General features: G+C 40.8%; 1 protein-coding gene across 1 annotated transcript in view; it reads left to right on the plus strand.

The window, feature by feature from the left end:
• tmtc1 (transmembrane O-mannosyltransferase targeting cadherins 1) overlaps positions 1-13,026 on the plus strand; it is a 301,187-nt gene that overhangs the window by 214,467 nt on the left and 73,694 nt on the right. The window contains exon 8 of the mRNA XM_049567069.1: positions 5,163-5,284. Coding sequence (XP_049423026.1) covers positions 5,163-5,284 — 122 coding nt within the window. The remainder of the gene's footprint in view (positions 1-5,162; positions 5,285-13,026) is intronic.

Raw genomic sequence — 13,026 nt, forward strand, 5'->3', positions numbered from 1 at the left:
TCCTCAGTGGAAACGGACCTTGTATTTACTTTTAGTTCACAGATAAGAAACGATAAATTGTGAAGACAGTAAGGCCTCCACTAAAATAGCATTTTAAGTCTTGTGTGTGATTTATCCTTTGGGGATTTATACCTCAGGATTTATTCAGGTTTCATATGAGAAGAGGTAAAGATCCCCACCCGCTAGGCTAATCAATACAATGTAAAATGCCATAGGCTGGCGCTAATAACGTTAGCATGTTGTATTTGTTTAAAAACGTGTTTAGTACAGGACAGTTGTTTTGTCAGTGAACCTTGTGAGTTGTTATGGAGCCAAACTGTATGCCGTTACCTTTGTTAAATGTTGCCGTTGTCCCTGGTGCATAGCCCTTACTGATCATCCCGTTGAGATATGGTTTATACTCCTCATAAAACTGCTCATTGTTAAGGAACCTCCTTCTCAGACCAAGTAGCCTTTGTCTGACAACAGAGAAGTTGTTGGGCAGAGACACGTCATCCTTCTTAAAGGGAAAGTTCAAACTGTAGTGACCACCTTTGAGTGTTGCAGACCTTTCAGCAATCTCCATGAACTCCATGTCCTCTCTCGAGACTCCCCTTTCCTCTGTAGCTCTCTCATTAAAGTCATGGTTGTACTGCTCACTTAGCATTTCTTCCAACCTGCTCACAGAAATCCTGTTGACAACTACTGAAGAGACCTCAGTTTCCAAGCTGCTGCCGTTTCCTTGCAAAGGGCCATTAACGACCCATCCCAATGCTGTTCTTGTAGCATATGGGCCTTCCTCTTTGCTATTTATGACCTCCCAAGGCTCCAACATCTTGGGAGTGTTGCTTCCAATCAACAAATCCACACTAGCCTTTATGCTGGGAATTTTTACCTTCGACAGGTAGGGCCACTTTGCCAGGTCTCCTTCAGTCACAATGTTGTCCATGCTTACAGGCATCTTTTGCTCATTGCATGAGCTGCTCTGAACAAAAGGTAGCCATACTGCCAGGATCCAAGAGGGCATAGGTGTTTATTACACGGTCTCCTTTGATGGACTTAACTTGGACTGGGAGGATGGAAAGAAGACAGCAATTGTCTCCGGCCCCTGTATGACCACAAGTTTTATGAGATGCTGTGATGTTACATGCCACAGGCTCCTTGGAGTACTTTGTGTTTGCTTTAACTCTGTCCTTTTTGTCAGTGTGAAGCACACTGGGATGGTTTTAACCACAAATCCTGCAGGTCAAACGGTTGTCGCAGTCTCGACTCCTGTGCCCAGCACATAAACATCCAAAGCAAAGCTCCTTTTCCTTTAGAAAGCTTATTTTATCTCGGTGTTTCTTCTTTTCAAACTGCTGACATACATCCAATGAGTGACTTCTGGAGCAACACACACAAGTTAACGTCACTGCAGAGCCATGTGCTGGTGAATTTACCTCTGAGTCTCTGGAGATCTCAACTGATTGCAGTGGTGTAATGGTGGTAGCAAAGCTGTTGGTTGTGACTTCATCCTGTTGGTGACCTTAGAACTAGATGGTCCAGATGGTACATCACGAATGTCACCAAAGAGAGGGTCAGATAGTATTCGGACGTGCTTTTCAATGAAGGCAACCAGATCCTTGAATAGAGCTCTTTGTTCCGATGCTTCCAGTATGTCATGTGCAACAGTCTTCCATTGCTCTCTCAGCTTAAATGGCAGCTGAGACATGACAGCTCTCATATTACTTGGAATGTCCAATTCTCGCATGTACTGCAGCTTCTCCATGACATTGCAACACGAACGCAGAAACAGAGAGAAAGCTTGTAAAGCATTTACATCTTCTGCCTTTATTGCAGGCCAAGCATAAACCTTCTCAATGTATGCAGTGGCGATCTTGTACTCATTGCCAAAGTGTTCTTTAAGCAGCTGTTTTGCCTGAGCATAGCCGTGCTCTGGAGCCATATGCTGGCAGCTCCGAACCAGTTCCCTTGGCTGCCCTCTGGTGAACTGTTTGAGGTAATACAAGCAGTTGCCTCTGCTGACCTTCTCCTCCACTCCTTGCTCAAATGCTCTCTTGAAGGAAATGTATTGGAGAGGATCCCCATCGAATGTTGGAATATCTCTTGCTGGCAATAACATTAAACGTTGCTGATGTACAAGCGCTGCCGTTATTTCATTCTGCCTTTCCATTATGGCACAGATATTTCCAAATTGCCTTTCCTCCATTGGCTGAGCAGTAAACACTGTGGGTTCCAAAGGTTGTATGGATGCATCCAGTTGCGTTGTGGAATAGATGTTTTGCATTTTTGAATCCATACACTGCTTTAGTCCAGCTGTGTATTGCTGACTAGCCTCCTGTGTTAGCATAGCAGTTGGTGGTGGGTCATTTGTTGGCAGTGACCAGTCCTTTGGCTCCCATTTGCTTTGCTTTACCGGCCTGTACTCCTTCGCCATTGGGTTGAGCCTGTTAGCAGCACTTGCCTTTTGTTTGTCCAGATATGAATTCATTGCATTTGATGGTGCTTTGGAAACACTGCGAGTGTCAAAGGCCTGTAACACTGCTAACTTAGCAGAGGATGCGGCTAGCTTAGCCTCCAGCTCAAGGTGTTCCTTTCTCCTTTTGAGCTGTTGTTCTTGCTCCTCAAAAGCATGCATCTTCTGTAAAGCTGTAACATGAGCAGCTCTTTCAGCCTCTGCTTTAATTCTTGCAGATGAAGTAGTGCTTGATTTTCCACTGTGTGAACTTTTTCTGCTTGAGTGTTTGCTAGCCACATTTGAAACACTGTCCTGTAGCTTCACACCATCATCATCATCATCATCATCATCACCATTAGCATCATCATCATCATCACCATCAGCATCATCATCATCATGCAATGCTTGTTCAGCACCTGATACCCATTGCTTCACACCAGAAATGAATTCATGATTGCATATCATTTTTGCTTTGAACCATATGTTGTGTTTTTCCTTTCCGTGACGTTTCGAGCTCGAAACGTCACGCTATTAAAATGCACGGGAGCTCATTTTGGTGTGCGGATTCATCATTTTTCTGTTCATTGTTGATTTTTTAGATCCAGCACCCAACCCAAACGGGCTTTTGGGGATGTGCGCGTCCTTTCTTCTGTTTTTGTGTTTTTCCTTTTCCTCAGGTAAAATACCCACCAAAGAACCATGAACACATTTAGCTTCATCACACAAATTGACAAGATCATCAAGAGCACATTTTACCTTTACTTTGTCATTGTTTTGCATAAGCACATGCATTTTTTCTCTTAAATTACCTGCTTTGTTTAGCTTAGCTTTCCTAGTAGCTTGCAACCTTTCACACTTTTCAGCGAAAGCCTTAGCAGTCATTTTTACAACACATTTTTCTTTGTCCTTTTGCGTACCAACGCCACCAGTATTAATGTTCAGCTCAGCCAATTGCGCAATAGCCTCGGCAGGCTCGTCCACCGTTTCACGCACATCCATGATGATTTTCCCACACGCGCAAAGTTACTTTAATTGTCCTCCCCCTTTGACCACCAATGCATTGGATTTACACCCCGATTGTATGTAGTGAACAAGTGTGCACACAAACATGAATGGCCATTCATAAATTTGTAGTGCTACTACTCACGTTGGGCGCCATGATGATCCCGGTGAATGACTCCCGAACCGCTGCTGTGGGAAGATCGGCTCCCGATGTCCTCAGGCTGGCGTGGCTCGGCTCCAAACAAAGAAAGGTGCTGTGGCTAACAGCGTTAGCAGGTGTCGATGCCCTCTGACCGGTCCCCCGGTGTCCTCTCACCGACAGCTGACTGCAAACAGGTGGGCTCAGGTAGGTACAATGCCCGGCCTCAGATGTCCACTTTCCAGGATCCCATCAGCTGGAAACTGCTCCGTTGTCTGTGACATCTCTTGCCGCTTGGTAATGAAGCTCTTCCGGCATCTTTTAGCAGTTTTTTGACTTGAATGTAGCGGCTAAGCCTAACACTTAAAGCCACTGAGGGGCTGCATAGACAGGCTAAAAACTTAATCAACGCGCTTGCTACCGTACGACTATAACTTGTGCCTAATGAAATGGACAGCGTCTGGTTACGCGTCTTCATTGGATGCTTTCTTTATTTCTCACCGTCTCCAGGATCTTCAATAACGTGCAAGAATCCATTTAGTGCAGATAAAGTCCATATTTATTTTAGCAAACAAACAAGAAAACGTGACGGGGTGGAGCGCTCGAAAAACTGTGTGCTCCTCCGTCTAGCAACACCTGACACCTGTCAAAAAGTTCCTAGGAAGTTACACCCAACACAATGAGGACCCCTGCTGGCTCAATTTGGTACTTACATACAATCACATAGAAATGGCTCCTACATCTAGTGCTAGATTGGTTAACCCCGTCAGTCAAGGGACCCTCATTTTGCATGTCCCCATAGTGGTCCCTGGAGTGTTTACTGCTGCTATAAGAAAACGGGCTAGTGTGAAGCTGAGATAGCAGCTTCAGATAGCAGGGGGAGATGGATCTAGCTGGTTGTTCAATTTATTCGACGAATTGGCTGAATCATTTTTCTTAAGAATGTGGACTTTCTGTACAGATGTACAGTAAGGAATGATGTACATAACTTCTTTTCAATCAAGACACCATAAAAATCAGGTCCCTTCCAGTCGGGATGGTTTCAATAGCTGTTGACAAGTGCTGTCCACAGCAGAACAAGCCTCTGATTGGAACGACACTAATCAGCACTTCACACTTCTCTCGCTCTCATTACTGATAATGAGCCAATCCATTGAACCCAGTGATGTTCAAATAAACACATCCATGGAGGGAGAGAAGGCAGAGGCTCTGTGCTTTATGAAATATGAATGGCCTCAGATATGGGCTCCACAGAAAAAGGAATTAACTGTAATGAGATAATTTGATCGCTTTAATTGCTTCTCTGTTGCACAAATAATTGTTCATATATAAGACAGATTGGTCACGGCTGCTGAATGTGCATATATCAGTGTGTAGAAGTGTGTGCAAGTGTGTGTGGTGGCAGAGTCTGAATAGCACATATTACCATTCACAATGAATGTGCTTTTCAGCCATGCTATTTAAAGCAGTCTTAGTTTATTGAAAAATGTAATTGTTTGCTACAGATGTGAATGTGCTCATATCCCTGTGTAGATCTCTCACCTACCCCTCTCTCTGTCTTTCTCTTTCTCTCTCTTTCTGCAGAGACAGGAGAGCAGGGAGGTGTTGGTGGGAATGTTGTTTCTGGTGTTTCCCTTCATTCCTGCCAGTAATCTTTTTTTTAGGGTGGGATTTGTTGTGGCTGAGAGGGTTCTATACATGCCAAGGTGAGTCTCTTTTTGTGTTTGTGTGGAGAATTGAATATGTGCATGTACCTGCATTGATATGTTAAAGACGCATACCCCTGTTGGTGCGAGCAAAGGCAGCAGAAGTATGGGGGTAGGGGCACGCCTGTCTATTAGACTTTCTGGTGCACAAGAACTGCAGTAAGAATTCTGACAGTGTCAGTAATTACGAAATGTTGAAGGGTCCTCAATGTCTGTTTTGAAGTTTCTATTAATAAGTCAAATTTCTTACCACGCAAAAAAATATAACGTCTTATCGTACATTTGGAAAGAAATGAAAATGCCCTGTTAACAAGTACATTTCTGACATCTTAAGATGTTAAACATTGGGTGCAAGCATTTCACCAATTTTGTAGGGAAAACTGATGAAATAGTATTTCGTATACAATGGATTCACATAAGTGCCCACTAGATGGCAGACTTAAATTAGATTAGAGTACATTGGGCATAGTGTTTAGTCATCTATTCTGAGTGTGTTAATGATTTGCCTTAATTCTTTCATATCATATAAAATGAATGCCTAAAGTTATTTGTTTTACTACTACTTGATATTACTGATATTACTGAGGTCTACTGCTGAAAACGGCATCATGTTTTGCTTGCTAGTACTCCGATTTAATAAGTCAGCAGTGATAAAAATGTGTAAACGGTGTCATTAAGGCTAACAAGAAGAGCAATAACTGTATATTCACTTAACATGGAGCTAAAATTAATACAGAATTATGTAAAATGTTTGCCTCAAGTGTTACTGGCTGTTTATGAGTCATAAGAAATCATAAATCATCTCTTAGGAGTAGATGTTAACTGTAGGCTAGCTTGGGCTCTGTTAGAGTTAACAATATGCTAATGGAGCAAGGCAAACTAATCACTAACACGCTTGGTTAAAAAGGAGAACTAATGCTTTGAGATGGCTGTCAGAAATGACAGGAGGTATGATCACATTATGCTGTCAAGGGATTAGCATGCCGTTAGCATACTGTTCAATAACGTTACCATCAGGGCTGGACTAGGAAAAAAAACAGGCCCTGACATTTTTGGCCATGGTGGCCCACTGTGATTGGTGAAATGCCATACGCACACACTACGCTGTTACCAAAATTAAAATAAATCTCAGTTGTACCCTATGTGCCCTGGAAGAAGAATACCAAGGCTAGAAAATCAATGTGCTCATTCACTTCTCATATACATCCTGGTGGTAGTAGATGGCCACGGAGTACACAATGCCTATACTTTGGTAAAGGCACTTACCAAAGAAACTCTACAAGATTTATTATTTCAATTTTTAATAAAATGTGTGCAAGTACAAATAAGATACATAAATCAGCAAGACCATACCATTATGTAAAATAAAGACTTCCTCAAAATGGCACCTTAAAAGAGTGAGATAAACACTCAAATGCATGAAAAGCGGGACAGGTGGACTGACACCCTTACACGGACACACACAAACAATCTCCTTCACTACATGAAAGAGTCTCTCATTCATTCTGCTGTTATTACTCCTTACCGGGCCGGCAGTGGCTACTCTGTTCTCCTCAATCTGTCCCTGGGCCATATCTTTCTGTCCCTCCTCCTCCTCCTCTGAATCATCTCCACCAGCAGCAACCTCTTCTCCTGAACTACTCTCTTGCAGGTCCACATTTATGTTTGGTGCGATGGGATGTACTGCACTCTGTGCGGATGGCCCCGCTGCACCAGATCTTACAGCAAACATGTCAGATATTTTCGCGCATTTGGCTGCATCTGCCTGGAGATTCTTGCACCTTTTCTCCCGTAGCTTCTCCGCACCTCCCTTGCACTTTGGTGGTTTATCCATCATTGTACGTTAGTAGGCTACGCACTCCACCACTATGCACAAGTCCAACAGCCAGCTACTTGAACTCAGAAGAACTCAGAAAATGAGTGGTGAGGGGGCAGGCTGAGGAGGAAGGGCTGAAAGATTTCATTTGATCAGCCCAATGTCAGTGTAGAAAAATAACCAATCTGCCATTTTCTGTGTTTTTAAGGCCGGCGTGTACATTAAAAAATATATCTACATCATTGCATTAAGTAAATTACGATTGTGCCGGCCCAAAATATGCCAACGGCCCACCAGACATTGCCCGATATGCCCTCTGGCCAATCCAGCCCTGGTTACCATAGGAAAATGCTGAAAAAGTTCTGGTTCACCGCCAAAAGCTGCGTATATAATTCACACAAGGTATCGGGGGGCTAGGAATTATGTGGATAGAAAGCTCTTATTTTCTGAGTAAAACACCACGTTCGGGTTTAGGAACATTTTTTTATATAATTTATACTGGATGAAAACACACATAGGCTGTGGTATGTTACAGATACAGTGGTTTAAAAAGTTTCCACAGGCCATACTCTCTCTTTAGTCACCAGGGGTTCATGACATAATTTTTTCCCCCGGCAGAAAATGGACTTTCCCAAATAAAAATTGAAGTGGCGTAGAAGACCACTGATAGGTACGTAGCCACAGCATACCCATGAACATGAGCCCACATGACTACAAAATAGGCATAGTAGAGTCCAATGCAGTCCTATGTCAAAAAGGGGCAGGTATGTTGTAGGGGTGTAACGACCCATTGATCTGGATCGATATATTGATTTGATGATGAACGCATATCATCAATGCAAGGTCTCTGACAGAAAGCCTTGAAGGTTAAATTATCCCATTTGCTGTTTTATTTGTGTTTATTTGTTCCATGTTAAGTTAACTTTGCTGTACAAATTATTTATGTGTTGTTTATGTGTTCTATGGCCAAAAGCAAAAAAGAAACAAGTAGCAGCGTCTTCTGTAACAGACTGTGTTAAATGGGCATTTAATATCGCCTAATACAGATCACAGACCCCTGAATCGTATCGAAACAAAATCGTATCATGGCAGACTTTGTAATATTGGAAAATAGCTTATCGTTGTCCAAAGAATAATTTTACATCGTGATGAAACTGGTGATTTACACCCCTAGTATGTTGATGCCAACTAATGGCATGGAAGCTTAAATGTTCTAAATGTCTTAGGACATTAGAAATGTACTTGTTGTTTTTTTCTGTCGTCTTAACGGGCATTAGACTCATAAAGACGTTATAAATTTACCTGTTAAGATGAACAAATTTGACTTATTAATACAAATGTCAGAATAGATGTTTAGAGCCCTTCCACATTACATAATAAATATAGGACCCACAATGTCTGTCAGTCATAGTGTGGCTGCTGCTGCAACGTTTGTCTGTAAATAAACCCACTGGAATATCCCAAATGATGCAGAAAATACTGACCAATGTGATGCCGAAAGCACCTTTTGCCATGGTCCTGGGTTTTTGTTTGTAGCTTTTTATACCTCCGCACCGACTTGTCTGTCAGTCCCATTCTTGTGAATTTGATATCTCTACCTTATCTCTTTGATAACACCTTGATGAAATTTCTTCAAATTTTGCTCAAACGTCCCATTGGACTCAACAATGAACTGATTAAATTTTGGTGGTCAAAAGTCTGAGGTCAAGGTCAGTGTGGCCTTGCATCCATCTCATTCTTGTAAATGTGATATCACCTTTTGAGGGAATTTCTTCAAATTTGGCAAAAACTTCCACTTGGACTCACAGATTAAGTGGCTAGGTTTTGGAGGTCAAAGATCAAGGTCAGTGTGACCTCACAAAATATGTTATTGGCCATAACTTGCTAATTATGACAAAATGTCAAACAAATGTCTAATTATGAAGTGATGACATTTTATATCCAAAAGATCTAGCTTCACTTATCTCCCTATTTTCCTCCTGTATTTAGTCTTTGTGCTCCCATTGTCTCTCATCAGTCTGTCTGCGTTTGTCTTCTATACTTCTTGTTGGATTCTCTCCGTGTTCCTCAATTAGTCTCTGTGTTTTTCATTGTTTCTTTGTGTGTGTGTTTTTTTGTTTGTTTGTTTGTTTGTTTGTTTGTTTTGTTTTGTTTTTTTTTAACAACACCCACAGTTTTGTTGTCTCCTTATTTTTGTCTTTTTGAAATTTGACCATTTGACCTTTAACCATGACACCATTGTTGGAAAAAGTTTATGAAAAGGTTTGAAACCGTTCCAGTGTAATGGCCAAAGCTTTTCTCATTTGTTTTACTGCATTTATAACAGAGACACAGATTCACCAGGAGTTGACTGACACAAAAACTGACATTACAATAAAGATTTTAGTGGACACATATTACCCTTGTGGAGCTAATTAAGTATGATTCAGATGTGAGCGCTGTTCTAATTTGGTTCTTTACTAAAGACAGTTAAGAGACAAAATCTTAGAATGTGTGTGATATTAAAGGATTTTAATGGTTTGTCATCTGATCAAGTCACGTCAATCATTCTCATAAAGATTATTTTGAACATATTTGATATCTGGAATATTTGTAATCTTATCATTGCATATGTTTCCTTCAACCAAAAATAAAATAAACTCAATGAAAGCAATACATTTTAAACAGTAAATTGTCATGAAAAGTACATCTGTATGATCACAGCAGGATCAGCTGTACAGGATGTCTTGGTTAATTATGAAATTAATCATTAGGGGTGCATGATAACGGATTTCCTGCTGATATCCAATAACAACTTATTTGGCCGATAACCGCTACCGATATCAATATATCCACTTTTTTCTCCCACCTAATTTTAGTGATCATCAATTTTCTTCTGTAGTGGAATTAATATCATATCACGCATGTATACCCTCATCGTGATGGCCCGCCAGCAGATGGAAACATGAAATACAATACTTGTCAATGTGTGTAATAATCATTCATTGTGCAAATTAAGAAAAAGCACATTGGCCAATACTGATCATTCATTTTAAAGCTGATATTAGCTGATAACGATGATGTACTGATATTAGTGTGCATCCCTATTAATCATTTTTAGTAATTTGGGATATTAATCATTTGAAAGAGGTAATGTGGTGACAAGCACTCAGCTCCAGAGAGCACTATGGCTTTGCTTTGGTGTGTGTTTGTGTGTGTGTGTTTGGTCATCTGTGAGTCCTTAAACACACTTACACAGTAGTATCACTTTTGCACTTCACTCTCAAGCTCAAGCCAAAAGCCTTTCCACTCTCATCAGAATCAGACAGTTTTTGTTTTTCTGCTCTCAGTTGGCATTTTCTTTTCCATCTCTCTCTCATTAAGTCACACTCTGTCACTTGCTTGTAAACTTTGGTGTATTCCAATCAGCCCACCTCCCTCCTTTCCTTTATCCCTCCCTCTTTCTCTCATTCTCTGTATCTGTTTCCTTTTATTGTTCATGTCCCCTCAAGTCTTGTACTCCAAATAAATTGTCATTTCTCAAAGCTCTTCTCTTTCATTAGTTCTCAATCTTGGATGTTTTATGCTGCATGAAGTTTATCAAAATTCTCTTTGAATCATGTGATCCCTAAGGGACCTGCGTGACCTTGATGAGGGCTTAGAGGGCCCATGAGGTCCTCACATACATATTCACACAAACACTCTCACAGTGAATCCTCTCTCTGAGCAGGAGGCTTTAGATGGAAGCACATGCCTTCAGGGGGTAAGGCTCAGAACAATCCCCTGACTTGATCTCACTCAGTGCTCACTTAAGCTGCCGCATGGCTAATTGCAGTGTATCTGTCAACAGCTGCTTCTGCTGCATCCTGAATAGTTCAGTATAATGAATTTCAATTACATAAAAGTAATGAGCTACCGTATCTACCTTGTATTCCTATTTCCAATCAATTATAACAAAACACAGTGAAAGAGCCTTTTTGGCACAGGGGTTAAGGTGCAAAAAAAAAAAAAAAAAGTATAATATTTTTTGACAATACGAAAGAGGTATTTACAATTACTGATAAAATGTACATGTCCATATTTGTAAGCAAACATGAAATAAGTAATTGCATCAATATACTGGGTAAAATGTAAAAATGAAGTAATTACAAGTAAAATAAATTAAAATATGTTTTAAACTCAACTCATAGTATGAGATCTTTTTTTATATATATATACTTTATTTTTTTTTCCACCCAGTGTTTATACATACAGAGGGTAAAACAAATAAACGGACAAACACACAAACAAACAAACAGAAAAAAAAAAAAATTAAAAAAAAGATAAAAATAAAACAAAATTACGGCTGCAACAACCACATCTTAATTCATCCTTGTGTCATAATAGCTTGACCACTTATGCCATCTTTTTTCAAATAATTTCAAGTTTCCCCTTATTTTATATGTCAAAAATTCCATTTGGTATATCTGTTGAACTGTGTCTTTCCATTTATCTGTTGTGGGAGGTGTTTTTTGAAGCCAGTGTCTTGTGATTTGTTTTAAAGCAGTTATACGCAGCACTCTGAGCAAATAGTTGTCATCTTCATTGGGGGCCATGTCCAGGCCAGGAGACATGCCCAACATTAGCATACAGTTCACCACATTCCCTCCAGCAGCCTGATGATATTTTATTGTTATATTTAGCTTGTTGCACCAGTGTTATAAAATATCTTGATTGTATTTTCCATGCGTATTCTCTCCAATACGGCAACATGGTAGTTGTATGGGCATTCTGATTCATTTCCCTCCAGTTCTCCTCTGATATACAGTACAGGCCAAAAGTTTGGACACACCTTCTCATTCAATGCGTTTTCTTTATTTCCATGACTATTTACATTTTAGATTCTCACTGAAGGCATCAAAACTATGAATGAACACATGTGGAGTTATGTACTTAACAAAAAAAGGTGAAATAACTGAAAACATGTTTTATATTCTAGTTTCTTCAAAATAGCCACCCTTTGCTCTGATTACTGCTTTGCACACTCTTGGCATTCTCTCCATGAGCTTCAAGAGGTAGTCACCTGAAATGGTTTCCACTTCACAGGTGTGCCTTATCAGGGTTAATTAGTGGAATTTCTTGCTTTATCAATGGGGTTGGGACCATCAGTTGTGTTGTGCAGAAGTCAGGTTAATACACAGCCCACAGCCCTATTGGACAACTGTTAAAATTCATATTATGGCAAGAACCAATCAGCTAACTAAAGAAAAACGAGTGGCCATCATTACTTTAAGAAATGGAGGTCAGTCAGTCTGGAAAATTGTAAAAACTTTAAATATGTCCCCAAGTGGAGTCGCAAAAACCATCAAGCGCTACAACGAAACTGGCACACATGAGGACCGAGCCAGGAAAGGAAGACCAAGAGTCACCTCTGCTTCTGAGGATAAGTTCATCCGAGTCACCAGCCTCAGAAATTGCAAGTTAACAGCAGCTCAGATCAGAGACCAGATGAATGCCACACAGAGTTCTAGCAGCAGACCCATCTCTAGAACAACTGTTAAGAGGAGACCACTAGGAAACCACTGCTAAGGAGAGGCAACAAGCAGAAGAGATTTGTTTGGGCCAAGAAACACAAGGAATGGACATTAGACCAGTGGAAATCTGTGCTTTGTTCTGATGAGTCCAAATTTTAGATCTTTGGTTCCAACTGCTGTGTCTTTGTGAGACGCAGAAAAGGTGAACGGATGGATTCCATATGCCTGGTTCCCACTGTGAAGCATGGAGGAGGAAGTGTGATGGTGTGGGGGTGTTTTGCTGGTGACACTGTTGGGGATTTATTCAAAATTGAAGGCACACTGAACCAGCATGGCTACCACAGCATCCTGCAGCGACATGCCATCCCATCCGGTTTGCGTTTAGTTGGACCATCATTTATTTTTCAACAGGACAATGACCCCAAACACACCTC

This window comes from Epinephelus fuscoguttatus, linkage group LG22 (genome assembly GCF_011397635.1).
Source record: "Epinephelus fuscoguttatus linkage group LG22, E.fuscoguttatus.final_Chr_v1".
Classification (NCBI taxonomy): Eukaryota; Metazoa; Chordata; class Actinopteri; order Perciformes; family Serranidae; genus Epinephelus; species Epinephelus fuscoguttatus.